The 20127-nt window shown below is 38.6% G+C and overlaps 2 protein-coding genes across 2 annotated transcripts in view; both read right to left on the reverse strand.

Annotated features, from left to right (window-relative positions):
* Positions 1-6003: 6003 nt before the first annotated feature.
* Positions 6004-20127, reverse strand: part of LOC102853428 (adenylate kinase isoenzyme 6-like) — a 17943-nt gene continuing 3819 nt past the window's right edge. The window contains exons 2-5 of the mRNA XM_006900044.1: positions 18873-18965; positions 10853-10911; positions 10321-10466; positions 6004-6244 (exon numbers count right to left, since the gene is read on the reverse strand). Of these exons, the coding sequence (XP_006900106.1) occupies positions 6004-6244; positions 10321-10466; positions 10853-10911; positions 18873-18965 (539 nt within the window). The remainder of the gene's footprint in view (positions 6245-10320; positions 10467-10852; positions 10912-18872; positions 18966-20127) is intronic.
* TAF9 (TAF9 RNA polymerase II, TATA box binding protein (TBP)-associated factor, 32kDa) overlaps positions 16926-20127 on the reverse strand; it is a 7014-nt gene continuing 3812 nt past the window's right edge. Inside the window, exons 2-3 of the mRNA XM_006900028.1 lie at positions 18873-18965; positions 16926-17957 (exon numbers count right to left, since the gene is read on the reverse strand). Of these exons, the coding sequence (XP_006900090.1) occupies positions 17143-17940 (798 nt within the window). The 5' untranslated portion in view covers positions 17941-17957; positions 18873-18965 and the 3' untranslated portion in view covers positions 16926-17142. The remainder of the gene's footprint in view (positions 17958-18872; positions 18966-20127) is intronic.

The following is a 20127-nucleotide window of genomic DNA, read 5'->3' on the forward strand; positions in this document are numbered from 1 at the left end:
ACGCTTTAATGATTCAGATCCTCTCAGAAGAGCTGTGGGTGAGCATTAACATTACTGGTAAGTATATTCATTTTCTTCTGGACACAGGAGCCTATTATGTGGTCCTAAAAACCTTCTGAGGTCCCAACTCTTCTCATTACTTCTTAGTTGTTGGAATTGATGGAAAAACCTCATAAGCAGTTCCTTACTTTCCTCTGTCTTGAATGCTGACTTCTGAGCTGTAAAACAACCCAGTGGTAGAAGGAATTTGCTCCAGGATTTAAGAACAATAAATGACATAGTTGAGCCTCTACATCCTGTGGAACCTAACCTTTATACTATAACAGACAAAGTGCTAGTCAATAAGCCTTTTATTTTAAGAACTACCTTCCTTATGTAACTTGATTTGTGCCACTGTTAGAACCTCTACTTGGAATATTATTGCTTTTAATTTTTGACTCATGTACTTTTAACTTGTTAGTCAAATTTGTGTCTTCTAGGGTACAACAGTTCCATGATACATCTTCAAGGATATGAACATGTACGGCCAAGCACAATCAATAGGAGTGCATCTAAATCCCAAAATCAATCTCCATAATAGTCTATGTGTTTCCTACTGCCAAAGGGGCCCTTTAGAGTAGTGAGAGAAGATCTTCACCCTGAAACCTACAGTAGCATCCCTTTTCAGCAGGAAGTAGCTAAGAGAATATGCCATCCCCTTTTCCTTATGAATCAGGGTGAAGTCTCTGTCAGGGAGGAATGATAGGGAATGGCAAAGGACACACTGACAAAGGAGATTAATCAGAACTGGTTTTGACAAGCATTGGGGCAATGGAACAATTAAAACAGACTTTCCAGGAGAAAAAAAGAGAGGAACGAACTGGGGGGGGGGGGGTGGTAGAGAAAATAGTGCGACAATGAATGAATGGAAACCCAAAATCTCTGTTCATTAAAATTAATAAAATAAAATTTTAAAAAAAGAAGGATGGAGGGCAGCAAAGGAAATGAAGACTCTCAACCAGGTGGACTGACAATGTGACAGCCACAATGGGCTCTAATGTGTCAGGAAGTGTGAGGATGGCACAGGATAGGAGAGGGTTTAGATCTCTTGTTCTTAAGGTTGCTACGAGTAGTAATCAACTCAAGAGCACCTAACAACAACAACATATGGGAGCTCTGCTGATCTAGTGGCAAGAAGCTGTGCTGCAATCCCAAAGGCACACAGTTCAAGTCCACCCGATGCTTCACTAGAGAAGGAGGGGCAGCCTCCTCCTGTGCCAGTTGATCCCATTCGACAGTACAGAAAAACAGCAACAACATATATCCAGGTGGATAGCCTTGACAGCAAACTTATAAACTCCTTAGCCCCCTGCCCCTCAGTCCATGTATTTTCTTGAGTCCTCTATTTCTGACAGTGCATCAACTATGTTCCAAACCACCCAGAGTCAATTTTGCATTTTTTTTTATTCTTTCTTCTCTTTGGTTTTCAGTTGCCTAGTCGTCCTGTTCTATCAATTTTGTAGTCGAGCTGTCTTCAATTTATGAGGACCTTTCATAAAAATCTTCCAAAACCATATTCTTTGCATGATAACTTCACTGCCCTTGACTCTTTACAATTTCTGGGCTAAGTAAATCATTCCCTATTTGGTGTATTTATAGATGCATGCATAATTCATTATTCATGGATCCTTTGATGCCCCTCCATTGCCCTGAAACACTCTAGGGCTCCCACAGCATACATAATTAAAATTAGTGTCATCCTAATTTCTTCCAAGGCTTGCTTTTATTTTCTGATTCATGTTGGGACTTCCTCTATGTACTCTTTGCCACAGTGAGACTGAGAATACCTGCTCTCAAGTCCTCTCAGCCTGGTCATCTCCAGGCTTTGTTGGTGCTATTATTGACCCCAGGAGTGCTTCCTTGTCTCAAACCCCAGTGAGTTGGAACAAACTCCCTCCATGACAGGAGCCTTTCTCATGCTCCTGAACCAGATGTGATTTCTCCTACCTCTTGAGCCCATCTAGCTCTGTATTGTGTATTACTTATTCCAACTGAAGTTTTTATTGCATATGTCAGCATGTAAATCCTCCCAATGGAGAGTGTATGTGTCTCTTTTGAATGCGTATAACATGTTTCTAAATATTTAATAGACTAAAGTGAAAAGAGAGCAGATCCCTGCCCAGGAAACTTGGACTAAAAGCATTCACACCCATTAGTGACTTTTCCTGGCAACTCCACCTGAGCAAACAAATTCATCAGCATCCAATTCCTGTCAGTCCAGCAAAGAGGAACTAACTCAAGATTTCCGGACTTGAGGCCATTGCCTGTTGACTGTAACACTTTTGGTTTTGGCTTTTTAAAAAAATATATATATTATTTTTATATATGGTTTTGGCTTTTTTGCCCAGCAGTTTTAACCTCCAAGGACTGCCACCAGAGCTTCTTGGTTTTGGCCTTTTGATTTAGAATAACTTTAGATTTACAGATAGGTTACAAAGACAGTGCAGAGAGCTTTAGCATACAAAATCTTCTAATTTTGTAAGAGTTGTTTTGTTAAATGTCAGTGAATTGGCAATGAGTCATTACTACCCTATGAAAGGATCTCAACTTTGCCCTATCCTGTGCTATACTCATAATTTCTTTTTTTCCTTGTTGTGTGCCATCGAATTCGATTTGACTGGCACAGGAAGAAATTACCTACCCCTCCTTTTCCAGCAGAGCATCTGGTGGATCATCATTTCTAATAAACTTTGAATCCCATGCTCAATCACTGAGTCCTGTGTCAATCCATCTTGTTGCGGATCTTCCTCTCTTTTACTGACCCTCCTTTCCAAGCATGACATCTTTTTCCCAAGAATGGCTCCTCCTAACAACATTCCCAAGTTTGGCAGTTGACGTTTTTCCATCCTTGCCTCTAAGGAGCACCCTGGATGCACTTTCTCCAAGTCATATTTAGGGTACTGTACATTTATAAAAATTGAAGCATGAACATCGGTACACACTAGTAAACTACATACACTTAGCACTTCCCAATTTGTCCACTGATGTTCTTTTTCTGTTCTTGGGTGCTGTGAGATGGCCATGGAGTTGCTTCCAACTCATAGCCACCCTATGTGCAACAGAACACGCAGTGCGGGTCCTCCCACAACCTCCCTCTTGCTACTACTGTGCTTGAGCCCCTGGTTGCAGCTAGTGTCAACCCAGTTCATTGAGGGGTTTTTTTTTTGGTTCATCCTCTACCTGGAGGGGGAAGAACCAAGCATGTATTTCTCCAGGGATTGGCCTTTCCTATTAACACACTCAAAATACGTGAGACGAAGTCTCGCTAAACAGAATGCACACTGCGTTTAACACGCTCTTTTTAAGGCTGTTTTTAACAAGAAAAAAAAATAAGTGGGCAATGGGTAGCCTTTCAATTCTTCTTCCTCTCAGTGTCAAATAAAGACATTATCTAGATCAGAGAAAAAGAAACCATCGTGCCAACTTGTCCACCTGAGTTTTCCACGCATCACCCCTTGGAGCCACCCTATTTAATGGCTTCCACTTGTCAAGTCGGGTCTGGGGTACTCTCTCTAATACTCAACACAGGGAGGTTCAGCAGGACGACTTCCGGCGCCCTCCCCGCCGCCCTCCAGCCCGCCAGGCGCCCCCTTAAGCGCGCTCACCAGGCGCAGAGCCTCCACGTCGCGCGCGCCGCCGCCACCGCCGCCGCGTTCTGGGGCCACGTGACCAGGCAGCGCAGCGCGAACCGGAAAGGCAGGAGAGGCCCCAGGACGGCGTTGGTCCTTAGGCGCGCATTCCCTGAGCACGTACCTTTTATTTTTTAAAAAAATATACTGGTTTCCTTAAAAACTTCATTAAGTTCGTATACATTGTTTTTCACACCGGCTCTTTCCTCTAGCCACCTCTCCCTCCACCCATCAAATTGTGAGACTTTATGATTAAGACTTTACCCTCTTTGGGATCCTCGTACTCATTCTATAATAATGGTCTTATACAGTATTTATCTTTATGAGACTTGAGTTCTCTCAGAATAATGCTCTGAAATCCCGCCCATGTTAAGTAGTAATTCACAAAATCACTGCTCCTGCATGCTATATAGTATTCCAATCTATTAATGTACCATAATTTCTCAGCCATTCCATTGTGGTTGAGCATTTGGGCTATTTCTATGTTCTTGCAATGGTGAATAGGGCTGTTTTGAACACTGGTGTACAAATATGTTTGTGCCTCAGTTCTCATTTTCTCAGGGTATATTCCAAACAATGGACTAGTTGGATCACATGGAATTTCTTCAACTTTTTGAGAAAGAACCAAACTGCCTACCCAGAGAGGTTGTACCATTTCACAATCCCACCAACAATGTATAGGAGTTCCTCTCTCTCCAAATCCTCTCCAACATTTTTTATTTGCTGCCCTGCTAAACTTTGCCACTGCTACTGGGATAAGATGGTGTCTCATTTGCCCCAGATCGTACCTTCATTGGCTGTGGAGTGGAGATGTTTGCTGGTCCAGCCCCAGAGCACATAATTTCCAGATAAGGAATAACCTTAATACACATCCTCCCTTGCTCCAACTGGGAAAAACAGAGCAACATGGGCTATGCGAAAATGTTGAATTAAATGATCCTGGAACATAAGGCCCTTTCAGAGTACAATTGAGAGGTGGAGCTGAGTTGGGAGTTTTAGAGGTGCAGGTAAACGATAAAAAAGACTTCACTATAAAAAAATTAGAAGGGTATTTTAGGTCCAAGTTACAGCTGCACCAGAGGCTTGGTTGCAGGAGAGAATTAAGACCTCAACAAAATGAACTGACATAGAGATAAGCATGGTTCACGATAGGGCAAGGTTCACATTTACTGTTAGGGCCGACTTGATGGCACCTAACACTGGTGAAATGTTTTGGTGTTAAGTGCAAGAATTCTCAATTCACTGCAGTAGGCAGAGCCGACTCTCATCTCTGACCCTCTAGTTGAGTTTTTGGAGGTTGTAAGTCACATGGAAGATTTCCGCCTTTCTTCCTTGGAAGAATTGGTGAATTTGAACCATCTGATTTGGGTTAGGACAACTCTACTCCCTCACCAGGCCACCCAGTCTCCCAAAGGGATGCTGTCAGAAAGGTGACTGGGCCCCAAAAATATAATTCCTTATAGAAACAACTTTTTTCCTCCTTAGATCTAGTACTGTTCCTAAACTAGTTTTTAAAGTGTAAAATTTCTAAATAGAAAAAAAACCCTAAAATAATACAAAAATGTGCAGTGAAAACTCAAAGCACCATCAATTTTTACTTTTTTCCTTCTAGATGTTCTCTTGATAGAGAAATCTTCAGAAACTTAAAACAAGATACTGTTCTGCCTTTTGCCTTTTAACTAATGACAATTTGACCTAGCACATTAACTACAGAACTTCTTGATTACTGCTAATGAGAATTCTTTTGGAGTGATGAAGATATTCTGGAATTAGATGCTGATGATTGCATGCCCTTGTGAATATTTTAATAATCAGTGCATTGTACACTTTTAAAATGGTTAAGATTTTATGGTCTGTGAATTATAATTAAGAATAATGTTGCATAGACTGCTAAAGAATAACCAAATCTGTCTTTAAGGATATGCATCCTTAGAAGCAAGGATGGTGAAACTTTGTCACTTACACACACTTCCAAAAGGGAGAGGATCTGGGGTAGCTAGTAGAGAGGGTGTCCTGCTGTGAATTTTGTATGAAGTGCAATTATTATCACTTTTATTTAAAAAAAAATTCAAAGTGATGCTTTTTTTCAAGTCTTTTATTTTAAGAGACCAGGTTGTGTTTTACAGATGTCCACCCACTCAGGTTTCTGTATCCTCTAAGAATTCATACATTAAAATTATGGCAATCGTTGCTCTCAATCTTAAATTATGTTTTAGTCATTATATGTTATCATAGAGCTTTCTCATGGAGAAAAAAAAAACAGTCTATGCTCTTACACTCCACATGCTAGCTTTGGGATACAATTTTAATATGAAATACTGATAAATGTGTAATTCTATGATGTGGGCACAGAGCTATCAGTAAGCATGTCTGTTGTGGTAAGTGACGCATTATTATCTTTCTGCCATTGTTCAATCCATTTCAAGATCTGATTTACATTATCCTCTAGATCTTCTGGTTTATTGCTAGCCAGCTGGTGTACTATTTCTTCCTTGTAGGACGCCATGGCTTCTTCATAAAGAATCTGGAAAATTTCACACTGAATATTATCTTGAAGTTTCTTCTCATTATAATCTCTAAAAGGCAAAGAGAGGAGTAAGAAGTGAAAGCCAAGTGGAATTTCAAGAACACATCAGAAACGGGATACACAGGAAAACAAAAACAATCAAGGAACAATACTTTTTGCAGTCTTTACCTAAAAAAAACACTGGCACTTGTAAACATGAGAGACCAACTTGACAAGAGGGTGAAATTGAGGATCATGAGACCAAGATTTGGGTGAGCAATGCAACTCCCTTACAGACACCACCACCAGAGAAAGCTCCTCATGGATGAACTGAGTTGCTTCTGACTCACAGTGACCCTCCTTCTGGATACTGAGGCTGTCTTTAAAGGAGGAGACTGTCTCTGTTTCTCTCAAGAAGCAGCTGGTACATTTGAATTGTCAAACTTTCAGCTAGCAGCACAATACTTTATGCACTATGCCACAAGATGGCTATAATAAAAAAGACAGCTAAAAACAAGTGTTGGTGAAGATGTGGAGAGAATGGAAAACTCATAGGTTACTGGTGGGAATGCAAATAATGCAGTCACTGTGGGAAGCTCAAAATGTTAACCACAGAGTTATGATATTACCCAAGAGATTTACTTCTAGGTAGATATTCAAAAGAATTAAAATATGTCCACTAAAAAAGTCTGTTCATAAATGTTTATAGCAGCATTTTTCATAAGAGTTATAAAGCAAAAACACTCAAATGGCTAACACGTAAATGGATAAAGCATCATGCTTTCCATTCCATATAGTGAAATATTGACAACAGTCACTGTGAAACATGCTACAACATGGCAGAACCATGAAAACATGCTAAATGAAAGACACCAGTTACAAAACTCTATTTACTGTTAACATTCCATTTATATTAAATATACAGAATCGGAAAATCCTTATAGACAAAGCAGATTGCTGGTTGCCTGGGTGTAAGGAGTTGAGAAGGGTTTGGAAGAAAATGAGAGTGACTGCTAATGTGTACTGGTGCTTTGGATGTGATTAACATGTTTGAAAATTCTGATGACTGCAATAAATCTGAATGTACTAAAAAAAATCACTGAAATGTATCTCATTGTTTTTTTTAATTTCCTGAGTGATGCAAATGACTCATGTACTTGGCTACTAATCAAAAGGCTAGAAATTCAGGTTCTCCTAGAAGTGCTTTGTACAGAAAGTCCCACAATCTACTTCCAGTCAGCCACTGAACACACCATGGAGCACTGTTCGATTTTGACATATATGTGACTCCTAAGGGTTAGAACAGATAATGATAGCAAGTGGGTTGGTTTTGCTGCTTACCAACTTTTTAAAGTTATTTGAATAATGATTGGCTTTGTAACTTTTTCAATTTTTTTTTTTAAAAGGTTGCATTTCCAAAACAACTATGAGATATCATCTTACCCCAGTAAAAATAGCCAAATTTAACAGAACAGCAAACAACAAATGCTGGCACAGTTGCAGAGAAACTGGAACCCTTGTTCACTGTTGGTGAATAAGGAGTGTAAAATAGTGCAACCACTACAGAAGGCAGTATGGTGCTTTCTAAAAAAGTTGCAAACAGAAATACCATTTGATCCAGCAATTCCACTGGGAATATACCCTAAAGAAACCTTAACAGCCACCCAAGCAGATATACCCACACCCATGTTTATTGCTGCTTTGTTCACAATAGCTAGGAGTTGGAAGCAACCTAAGTGCCCATCAACAAACAAATGGATAGAGAAGCTCTGGTATATTCACACAATGGACTAGTAGGCTGTGTTGAAAAACAAGGAACTTATGAAATATTATACAAAATGGGTGACCCTGGAGGATAGTATGCTCATTAGACCCTGGAGGACATTAAGATTATGCTGAAATATCTCGGTCACAAAAGGACAAATACTGCATAACGCCACTGTTGTAAAGTGGAACTGAAATTGGGGTTGGGGAGAAACTAAGAAAAAAGAGGATAAATAATGTATACTGCATTGAAACAGATAAGGAGAGAACTGTTTAAAAGGGATCTATGATTAGGTATTATTGTTACGGCAGGAGTCCAGAATGAAGGCTGCATAACGGAGTGGACTGGGGGGCGGGGGGTAGGGGTGGAGAAGAGGATTGTATAACAACGAAGGATTTTTTTTTTCACTTTTCAAAGAGAAGAGTGAACTGGCAGGGAGGGGTGGGCAGGGAGGAAAGTGTGCAACAATGGAAATCCACAGTCTCTGTAAGCTTTCATTAAAATTAATTTTTTAAAAAGGGGGAAAAAAGGTTGCACTTCCATGTAAGATGAGAAATTCGGCAATAGGTATTAAGTGATTGTTGCATATGAGTAGTGGAATTGGTTTTATTAATGCATCGTGTATTCAAAAGCATTCAATGTATATATGTGATATGTAAATTTAAAAAAACAAAGACTAGCCCTCTTAATTTTTTTTAGGTTTTGGGCATTTACATAAAACCAATTTTATTTTACCACAACTTTAAATAATGTTGAGAAAAGCTATATGCATCATATGGTCTCTTTGAAAATGGTGAGTGTCTATTTCTTCTTTCCTCAAAATATGTTTGATAGCTTTTCACTGTCTTTACAAAGAAGAAAGTTTTTATTCTAGCCCCATACAGTCTTTCCCCCTCTATGATGTTATTATGTTCTGTTGAATTGGAACCAACTCATAGCTGACTCTCCAGCAAGTTTTCAGAAGCAGTAAACTGCATGTGAGAAGATTGTCCATTTTTTCCCATGGAGCAACTGGTGGATTCAAACTGCTCACCTTTGGATTGGTAGCACAGCTTTTTATCACTAACCCACTAGAGCTCCCTTCTCCATATTCTTTTCCAAGAATTTTTATAAGTATTCCATCTAAAAATGATTAGTTAGGACTAAAATATCCAATGAGAACACAAACTCTGACCCTGACCTTCAATAAAACTGAAGTGTTCCTTCTGATAACTGACCTCTGCATGCTTCTAGAATCCCTATCATTCCAGAGCTTCAATCAAAAGATGCCAGAAAAGTTTTCCATCAGATTTTTTTTTTGCTATTCTGGATTAATCCCAATGCTGTATTTATAGGGTTAGCTAGATTACACTTTAAAAGATCACAAAATGTGTAGAAGTGACTAGCACTGAGTATTCTTCCGTGTGAGGCACTGTTCTATGTGATTTGCATTATTTCATGCAAATAGGTCATTTTTCGGGCCAGCAGGTCAAAATGCCAATCTTTGTAAAGACCCTAACTGGCAAGACCATCATTCTGGAGGGGAGCCTAGTGATACCATCGAAAACGTGAAGGCCAAGATTCAGAATACGGTGGACATCCACCTGACAGGCAAGCAGCTGGGAGATAGCCACACTCTTGACTACAACATCCAGAGTCAACTCTGCACCTGACTTCATCTGAGGGGTAGCTGTTAGTTATTCTTCAGTCTTGCATTAGAAGTGCCCAATGATGGCATTATTCTACATTTTAGCTTTTTCCCTCAATTCAAGTTTAGAAATTATACGTTTCAGTAATAGCACAAATTGCTTAAAATGTTAATAAAGCTTTTGTTACATGGTGACATAAAAAAAATCATGAAATGTTGATTTATCTTCTTAATTTTTCTCAATTCTTATTTGTGAACACTGATTTGATTAGATATTAATTCAGTAAGCAAAAAAATGCTACTGTCTTGGCTGTCTTTTCCTGTTGTTGCTGTTAAGTGCTATGGAGTTGATACAGACCCACAGCAACCATACAGGATACAGCAGAACAGCATGCAACAATCTTTAAAGGAGCAGACAGCTTTGTCTATTCTCCCACGGAGGAGCTAGAATACCTTTGTTTTTTCCCTTTTAGATCAAAGAAAAAGCATGGTTAAATAAAGTTTCTACAAAATACATTCATCAAAATGTCACCTGGGATAGTTAAAACAATCAGAGAGTAGCGGTTTTATTTCACACAAGAGTCCATTTCAGATTAAAAAATGGTGCTATCATATAGATTTGTCAAGAGACCAAATGGGGGTCACATGTTCAAACAGGTCTCTTTTATCTAAAATTGCAGTAGTGACCAATTTCTGCAATCTTAGTAAAAGTTTTTAAGCATTAATTCACAATTCAACAGTTCTCCTTTCTTACCTTGTTTCAAGTCTTTTGTACAATATATGGCTATCTGTTCTCAGCACAAAAACTATATGAAACCAGCGTTCAGGAAAGAAATCACAACCATGGTAATCAACAATAACTCCACCTTCTTTCATTTGGTTTTCTAATTCATCCACTACCTATAAAAAGGGGAGAAAGAGTAAAAAAAAAGAAAACTGCGGTTAATGTTCCTATTATAACAATAAAACGGGACACTCGTGGTTGTGGGTTGGAATTGTCTTCCAGCTGACTCAGATTAGTCCCAGCGGATGAACTTCTTGTGTAGTCATTGCCAGTTGTCAGTGGTGCTTTGGAGTTGCTAAGACACTGAACAGGCTTCAGTGGAGCTTCCAAATTTAGACTAGGAAGGCCAGATAATCTATTATGGATCACAGTGGTCTGATCTGCAACTAATCATGATGGTACAGGCCCAGAGAGTGTTTTGTTTGTACACAAGAGTTGTCATGAATTAGGGGCAACACGATAACATACTCGATAAATGTGTAATTCATTACATTATACTTACTCTGTCTTCATCTAAGATGGGACAATCATATTCTTCATCATAGCCATCATATAACTGCCCTAAAAGAGATTTACATTAGCTTGTTAAACTAGTATATTCTAAGTAACTAGGTAATTTTAAATGCTAGACTTTTTTCCAAAGCTAAAGGAAATGACCATCAGTTATTCCTAAGGCTAAGGAAGAGCAGAAGTCCAATGTCACATGGACATCAAATATAAATAACAGTATTTATTCATAAATTAAAACATTGCCTAGACAGAAAAAGAACAAGTATGTGGAAATGTTTTCAGTATCAATGCTGAAAATGACAAAGAACAGTAATTTTGAAATTAGAGGAGTTGTTAATAAAAGAATCTATTGTTTTTGCTGAGCTTCAAACTGGCAAGATGGGACACTGGATAGATTCAAATGCACAGAGTAAAATATGTTCCACATTTACTAGGCCAAGGATATGAAATTTATCAAATTCAGATCTTTCTTATGGTTCCAGAAATTAATCTCTGCCACTGAGGTCCCATCTTTCAGGAAGGAAGCATCAGTATGTGGATGTCCCTCAACGGTACTTTTGATTTTTTATTTCAAGCATTCCAAAGAGTCATTCCCCAGTGTTTTGATTCATAAAGAAAAACATGACTCATAAGCTGTTATAAATGCAAATTTAAACAAAAATTTCTCAGGACATCACAGCCAGCTTTCAAAGGACATCTTCCTTGGGGGTTAGGGCACACCAATCTCACTTCCATTCAGAACCCCTGGAGTATAGATAGGCTCAGTGTGCCCAGCTGATAACCAGGAAGATACTCAAACACACCCAAAGATACCTCAATGCAGGCCAGGTGATCTTCTGAAAAACTAGTCAATGAAAAATCCAATGGAAAATACATTTTGAGCCTGATTTGACTTTATAGCAACTGGTAAAAATACATATTTGGGACATCTGGTGGCCTAGTGGCAATAAGCTGTGCTACCGCAGGAGCAATTAACTTTGTAAATTATTACCTAACTTAGGAGGGACAGGAGAGCATTATGCTGAGTGAACTCAGTCCCACAAGGATAAATATTGTATAAGACCATTATTGTAGAATGAGTATAAGGTTCCAGGAAGGGAGGGAGAGGCTGCAAGCAGAGGGATATGGATGTACAGTGGAAAAAGGGGATTGATCACTGGGTTGTACAATTTGATTGAGGGGGTGAGGGAAATTGAATTTGTAATAGAATTTTGCAAACAGTGAAAAAAAAATTTTTTTAAAAAAGAAGCTGCGTGCTCGCTTCAGCAGCACATATACTAAAATTGGAACGATACAGAGAAGATTAGCATGGCTCCCGCGCAAGGATAACACGCTAATTCGTGAAATGTTCCATATTTTCGACCCTGAAATTAACCAGTCTGTAATGAAGGCTAACTCCTTTCACCTACAAATTTCGTCTTTGGATACAAAGCTAAGTGGATAGTCCTTACGGAGGGACTGTTTAAAAAGAGGCAGGAAAAAGAAAAAAAGCAGCAGCAGCTGCGCTGCAATCCCAAAGGCATGCACTTTGAGGACACCAGCTGCTCCACAGGAGAATGAGGGGCAATCTCCTCCCAAGTAATGGTCTCTGAAAACCTGCTGAATGGTCACCTATGGCTCGGTTCCAACTCTGGCACTTAACAACATATGGCAGGCTTTCCATTTTTCTGGTACAGGTTGAAATTAGGTTAAAATGAGCATTAATTCTAACATCACAAGATTAGTCTGAAGGTTGGTTGAAAGCAAAGGCAGTTTTAACTCTGAATAGGGCTGAATAGGGTGAGCATCTAACAAACTCCATGCTGTCAGTGAAGACCCTCTGAGGAAAGTCACATTTGAGCAGAGGACAAAAACTAGTGAATTCTAACAGAAAAAAACCAGATGTCCCAAACAGACTAGGGACAGCCCTTTCAGGGAGAATGTCTTTCAAAATAGCAAACAGATGGTAAGGTGGTGATAACGAGCTAGAAGGCTGGACAGGTTAAGCTGTAGGACAGCTCAAAAAGGGCTTCCAAAGGCCATAATAGGAATTTATCCTAACGCAAATCATTGAAGCATTTTTAAGAGGAAAGAACATAAAATTCTAAAAATTAGGTTTTCTATGTGGAAAATGAGTTTGTAAGTCAGGCACAAGTAGCAGGGATACCATACCTAGAATTTTTTGTAAAACTAGAATTTGCAGAACTCCAGTGTGAATGATGACTGTGGTCTATAGTTAGTTATAGTTACAGGGATGGGAAGAAAAAGGTTAAAGCTTCAACTGAAAGCCCAAGTCATAGTTGTCTATACATAAATCTTACGGAGCTCTAGTGGCTTAGTCGTAAGGTTGTGCTGCAAACCCAAAGACAGAAAGTTTGGATCCACCAGCTGCTCCATGGAATAAAGATGACCAGTCTCCTCCAGTGGGATTTATAGCCTCTGACAACCCACTGGAGGATCAGCATGGGTCGGCTGCAACTGGGTGTACCTAACAACGTTCATATATCTTAATAACAGGCGGGGAAAAGAGAAATAAAAAACTGTCATGTGGTGATTACTTTTCAAGTACAAAAAATGAAAGTCAACTCCTAAGGCTCTATGGTTTATTTAGACTTCCTCCTGTAGGGAAAAATTACAATTAACACCAGAATTACAGAGCTACAGTTTATTTTTACCTGAAAAGATAGCTCATTACTCATTAGTCAAGTGATAAAATCATGTTTAACAGTTGCCCAGAATTTACTTACATGAATATTTTTGAAGTATACTGGGGTGCTAGACACCAATTTTGACGCTGCTGTTAATATTTTAACACATTTTTAGTTTTGGGAAACACCATTCAGTCCACCTCAATTTGTTAAGAACCTTATCACTGTAATACAATATACTGTCAAGATGCAACTGACTCACAGCTGACCCTCCAAAGGGTTTTCAGAGACAGTAAAATCACACGAGACTATCCATCTTTTTCCCATAAAGCAGTTGGTAGAATTGATCCAAATGCCTTTGGGCTGGTAGCACGTTGCCAGATTATTGGTTTAGAATTGAGTGCTTTGATAATATCTAGCCTTTTATGAAGGTAGTGCCTAGAGAAGTTAGAACCAAGGTATGATGTCTGAGCTTTTGAGGCAGGTAAGGGAACTAGGCATAGTAACAAAGTAACAAGGGCATAGCATGCATAAAGACATGGCGATGGGAATCCCTGGTGGTTGAGGATGGCTACTGTAGATAGAGGGAAGAGGCTATAGGTAAGGCTACAAGTAAACCTGTGGCAAACTGGGGCCAGTTTTATAGACCATGTTTCAGAGGAAGACTTGTATAAATGTTCAATTTCTAGCATCCCTTTATTTTTTTAAGAAAATGAGGAAATAGAAGGAAAGAGATACTGAAAAAATTAAGTAGGCATTCTAGGCCAGCAGCAATGGTCCTGGAATGGAATGAGTACTATGAGTTTCAGCTAACTATCAAGATTTAGAGACCAACTGGCTGAATGGAGAATGTCTGTATGTTTAGGAGGGGAGGGAGGGTCAAAAGGGGGAGAATAGAAAAGTAGGGAAAAGGAGGATTTCCGAGCATGTGCTTTAGACATTTTAAAATGTTTGTGTAATACCCAGATGGTTGTGTCCAGTCAAAGATCTAGAAACTTGAGTTTTAACTATACAAGAATATCTTGGAAAAACTGTGGGTTCCAAATCACTGCGACTTGAACTTTTTTTTTGTTTTCCAATGCATTTGAAATGTTTATACTCTATCATAGTCTGCATGTTGTTGTTGTTGATTACTGTAAAGTTGAGCATGACTCATAGCGACTCTATGAACAAAAGATCTAATACCTTTCCATAACTGTCATCATTTCACCAAGTTCATAGTTTCCAGTTGTTGTTAAGTGCTGTCAAGTCGCAGGCGACTCATAGCGACCCTATGAAGGAGAGTCCTTGACGCTTGGGTGCCTTTCATCCTCTCTCCAGGTTCATAGGGTTTCCAGAGGCAAGCTATTATGGAAGTGGATGCCACTCCTCCTTCCACGCTTGTTCAAAGGGGGAGCTCCACCCCACTCTCAGTCCGCATTGGGTAGCCAACCATTAACAAATTTGACACAACCGTGTCACAGTATTCAGCCTCACAGCAACCACAAGTGACCTTGGGACAGCAACTTGTACACCAGGACTATACGACCTAGAGGAATGTCTGAACAAAAAGGATGAAAGGCATAGTTTCCAGAGGCATGTTGTTTAGGAAGTGGATGCCATTCCTGCTTCCAAACCTGTTTTACATCTGGGAGTTCTATCAAACACTGTCCACTTTGGAAAGTCATTCTGGTATTTGATACCCCATTGGTACAAGGTTCAGTATCAAAACAACCCAGGTTACTTCATACTGCACACTGACAAAGTGATGTTAAAAGTGGAAGAGTGTTCCTCCAGATATAAACAGCACAAGTTTCACTTAGCAGTGGATAAGTCTACATATGAGCAGTATGAAAATGCCTGAAATAATTATCAAAACATGACACACACACATAAAACTTACGTATACTGTTAGAAAAAGTGCTAACAGATTCACTTGATACAGGGTTGCCACAAACCTTAAACATATTGAGGGGTAAAGTTTATCTGTGAAGCACAATAAAATAAGTAATGCCTATAATGGAATGCAGTGTAATTAGTACGAAGGAGTGAAGTCCTAAGTATTAACGGAAATAAGGTCAGACTGGAAGATGGCTAAGGTAAATAAATCATGAGAGAAGTATGTTGAGAGATGGAGGAGCAAATCAGACACAAGGACTGACAGAATACAGGGTTAGAGAAGCAAATGGAAAAAGTTGTTTCAATGGTTTACATTAGAAGCAAATTTGAGGAAAAGGTTAGAGCTGGACTAGCAAACTTTCTTCAGGGGGAGACTCTTTAAGTATTTTAGGCTTTGTGGGTTGCAGTATTTAGCTCAAAACAGTAACTATGTTTAACAAAATACCTAGCTTCAATTTACTAAATGCTAACACCTCTTACCACTCCCTTCTTTAGACAACCCAAGATGTTTTTAGACTTTACCAAGTATCTCTGAAATCTGGTTGAGAAATTGAGTTTTGGGAATAAGTGCACCATTTCCTTTAAAATACAGCAAAAAAAGAGTGCCTCAGTACTTTCCGCTAAAAGATTTTCACAGTATATTCAAGTATTACCCAGACAGAAGAATACTTTGTACATTTTGAAAAAAATTGTGAAGTACTTCATCTAATACCATATCAAGTAGGACTAGAAATCTCTTATTTGGCACCACAGAAGAAAGAAATCAAGTATTCTGAAGGCTTAAATTCCATTAGATATTATCGATAAATTACAAGAAAGATCCTGAAGACTACACTATCACTAGGTTAAAATGGTATATGTAGGCGAAAGCCTATGGGAAGAGGATTAAGCATCTTGAAGTGATTATTTCTGGTTTGTTGTCATTCCTCTCATGGTAAGACTTAAACTTAGAAATGATGAACTTAGTGGGAGTGATTTTAACTAGAAAATGAAATCGTACTGCTGCCTAGGATTCTGAAATTATTTGCAAAAGCAGTATAATAGTTTTTCAAACATGATAAATAAACTTCTTACGGAGAGGAGAGTATCTAGCTATGTAAATGAAAAACTAAAGATGTTTTAAAAATTATAAATTAGACTAAGAAACACTCAAGGTCTTTAAATATAACCAAAGGTACAGAAAAGTTAGAAAACTGGGGGGGGAATCCCAAGCAATAAAAATCCTGACCAACTATCTCTCCCAAAAGATGTAAAGTCTGTACTTCTAAGTGTGAGTGAAGTGAACGAGAGTGAATTCTACGTCAGATTGTTCTAGGATTTCAACACAGAAAATAGAAGTAACATAATTGACAGTAAGACTTCAATGATGTCAATGGACTGCAACTCTTGGTGAGGGGGAAACTTTTTTCCGGAGGGTAATATAGTAAAGACAGGTTTATTAAAAAGTTATATCCCCAAAACGATGGACCTCCCTTCTTGAAGAGAAATAGGAAGAAGGCTTTTTTTTTTTTTTAGGGTAAAAGAGAAAGCTTTTAAAAACGAATTTCCAAAATACCAACAATGAAATTGATGACATCTTTATTTTTGTCATTTAAAGGCTGATGAAAAGCTGTAATTCTAGTAAAAAAAAATCCAACATCTCAATTGAAAAGAATTGTATTCACTCATTAAATGCTAATAGTTTTCTAAGACAAATTGAAAATATCCAGCATGCATGTTTAATTTCAGTACAATAGATTTAAGACCAAGCATGTATGTTACATGTATCAAGACTAGATTACAAATTATCATAGTCATCATCATCATCACCATCATCATCGTCGTCATCTTCACGTTTTCTTTTCAATGCATTAGATGGTTCACTGGCAGTATTTTGTGATGATACCATATTAGTTGTAATAAGAATATTTTTGGACCCAATTAATGATGGATTAATCAGAACATTCTGAACTGCTGACGTTGCTGGAATCGATGCTTTTACAGCCGGAGTCTGTGAAGTAGGCATCTGGACTGTAAATCGTTGCCCTGTGAGGGACATTGGAGTCCCTACTTTAGTTGAAACAGACATGGTTTGTGGGGTTGGTGTACCTAGTGTGGGTGTACTAGGTCTGCTAGTAACAGAACCAACACTTAGCCTTGGAACTGTTATTCTTCCTGCAGTACCAGATGTCTTTTTCTGTATGGACTTAAGTCTATAATTTGGAGCAGTTAAGCAGTACCTATCAGGGGGCAATCTAGGACCAGAATACGGCTTGATCAAAGGCAAAGGAGTCTGATTTCTTTGCCGTGCAATATCTAATAAAAAATCTCTTGGAGGAGGAGAGGTGAAAGACTGGTCAGCACGACACTGGATTGCCAATCGCACATCATCTGCATCAACAGTTGCTTTCTTAGCATGGCTTGAATAAATTTTTGCATCGTCTAGAATTGTAGTTACATATCGGAAGGCAAATTCCAACATCTGATTTATAACTCTTGGCTCATATTCTGTAATGCCCATATCCTTCAGGATTTGTGCCATCATCTGTGCATCTTTCGGCATGCTCTTGGGAGAAGTCATCTTTCCAGACTCCATGATAACTGGTGATCAGACTTCAGATCATTTGAAAGAAATATGTTAGATTAAACCTGAAATAGTTACCTTAGTATCAACTGTCAGGAATTAAATAAAAAAATTTATATATTAATTAACCTTCTTCCATTTTAAAGAGGTACACTTATAATACCCTGAATTTACTGAGTTCCTACTCTACAGAAATCATAGTAAAATGTAAAAAATTAAGCCATTAATAAGAAATAATAAAATATTAAGAGAAAATGACAAAATAAAACAAATATAACTTGTTAGGTACCTGGAATATAACTATCAATTTAATCCTAGAAATCCTGTCCAACTGCCTGTTGTTATGTGCGATCGAGTCGATTGCGACTCATAGCGACCCTATGTACAAAAGCTCTAAATGCTGTTCTATCCTGTGCCAAAATAATCTGTCCTTTTAGAGACATCAACATCCTCACTGTCTAATATATATGCTAAACATTACTTGAAATAGTGTTCATCCAACTCAAAACATTCTGCCCCTTTCCTCAAATTCTACTTAAGAAATTAAAAGCTTTGAACCTGTCTCATTCTTATTTGCATGTCATTGTTACACAGGGGCCATGCTAATCTTCTCTGTATTGTTCCAATTTTAGTGTATGTGCTGCCAAAGCGAGCACTGTCTCATTATTTCTGTTCTCAAGAAATAACAGCCATTTTTTGGAGTGGGTAGGGGTCGGCAAATAGGACCCAGCATTAGATACTTAACTAATTAGATACTTAACTTCTGGGAACTCTCAACAGATCGTAAGTTCCTTAATTAGTCTATTTTCTAGACCCTTTCATAACAGACATATAGCACTAATAATACTCCATTACTCTTAGTATATCACATCATAGTCCCTCAATATCTCACTTAAAACAAAAGAAAAACAAGTTTAAAAAATTAACACCAAGGTAGTCCTTACCTTCCTTAGCTAAATCACCCACATTAATGTATTTCAGTCCTGATCTTGAGGCAAGCTCTTTGCCTAGTGTGGTTTTTCCAACCCCTGGTGTCCCTGAAAAAAAAAAAAAAAGTCATGAAAAAAAATAAAGTTTTATTAGACATCAACCCTACCTGCTGCCCTTAAGTTTAACTAAAGTGAAAACTTGTCTTATTAGAAATCATATATATTCAAAATGACCTAATCAAAATTTCCCAAAGCCAGTGTCTCAATCATCATCTAATCCATTACATTGGATTCTTAAAGCAATGGGAGTTTAGGTATTCTGATGCCAAAATTCGGAGAAGATAACACCAACATGGAACTGTCTCTTAAATCTGTCTCAAATCAGTTACTATTAAAATTCTTCAAGGAAAAACCAGAAGGACAAGTCTTATCACCACTACTGGTCTCCTTAAGCCCATCCTTCAAAGCCACCATAATAAATTTTTTATGTTATCTTTCCAAAGACATATTATGTATATGGCTACACATATACACACTTATGTACAGTATAGGGAGCTTTGGCAGCCTTGTGGTCAGGAGCTGTGCTGCCAACCCAAAGACAAGCAGGTTGAATCCACCATCTGCACTGAAGGAGAAAGAAGGACAATCTCCTCCTATGTAATATATAGCCTCTGAAATGACCCTGAAGGCTCAGCTCTCAGTGAGCTCTGAAAAGAACCCACAACAAAATGTCCAGTATATGGTAACATACTTTTACACAAAATGTGAAGTTTTACACTTTTTCATTATGAGATACATCTCGAAATAATCAAGACATAATATTCAATTGTTCAGGCTTACTACTAAAATTATGAAACCTGGACATTATGATTATTAACATCGATTAAGCAAGTTTTATGTTAGAGATTAAAATTTAGATATAACGCATCAAATTTGTTGTTGTTAGGTGGCGTTGAGTCGCTTGCGACTCATAGCAACCCTATGTACAACAGCCCTAAACTCCGCTCTGTCCTGTGCCAATCGCACTGTCTCTGACACTCCTATCCCAATCCACCTCATAGAGGGCCTTCCTCTCCTGTGCCGTCCCTCCACCCTACCAAGCATGATGTCCTTCTTCAAGGACCGGGCTCTCCTCACAACATGTCCAAAGTATGTTAGATGGAGCCTCAGAATCCTTGCCTCCAAGGAGCCACCCGGTTTAACCCTTTCCAGGACAAATCTGTTTGTTTTCCTAGCAGTCCATGGTATTCTCAATACTCTTCTCCAGCAC

Source organism: Elephantulus edwardii, unplaced genomic scaffold, assembly GCF_000299155.1.
Source record: "Elephantulus edwardii isolate Elephantulus edwardi_28Jun2011 unplaced genomic scaffold, EleEdw1.0 scaffold00271, whole genome shotgun sequence".
In the NCBI taxonomy this organism is placed as follows: Eukaryota; Metazoa; Chordata; class Mammalia; order Macroscelidea; family Macroscelididae; genus Elephantulus; species Elephantulus edwardii.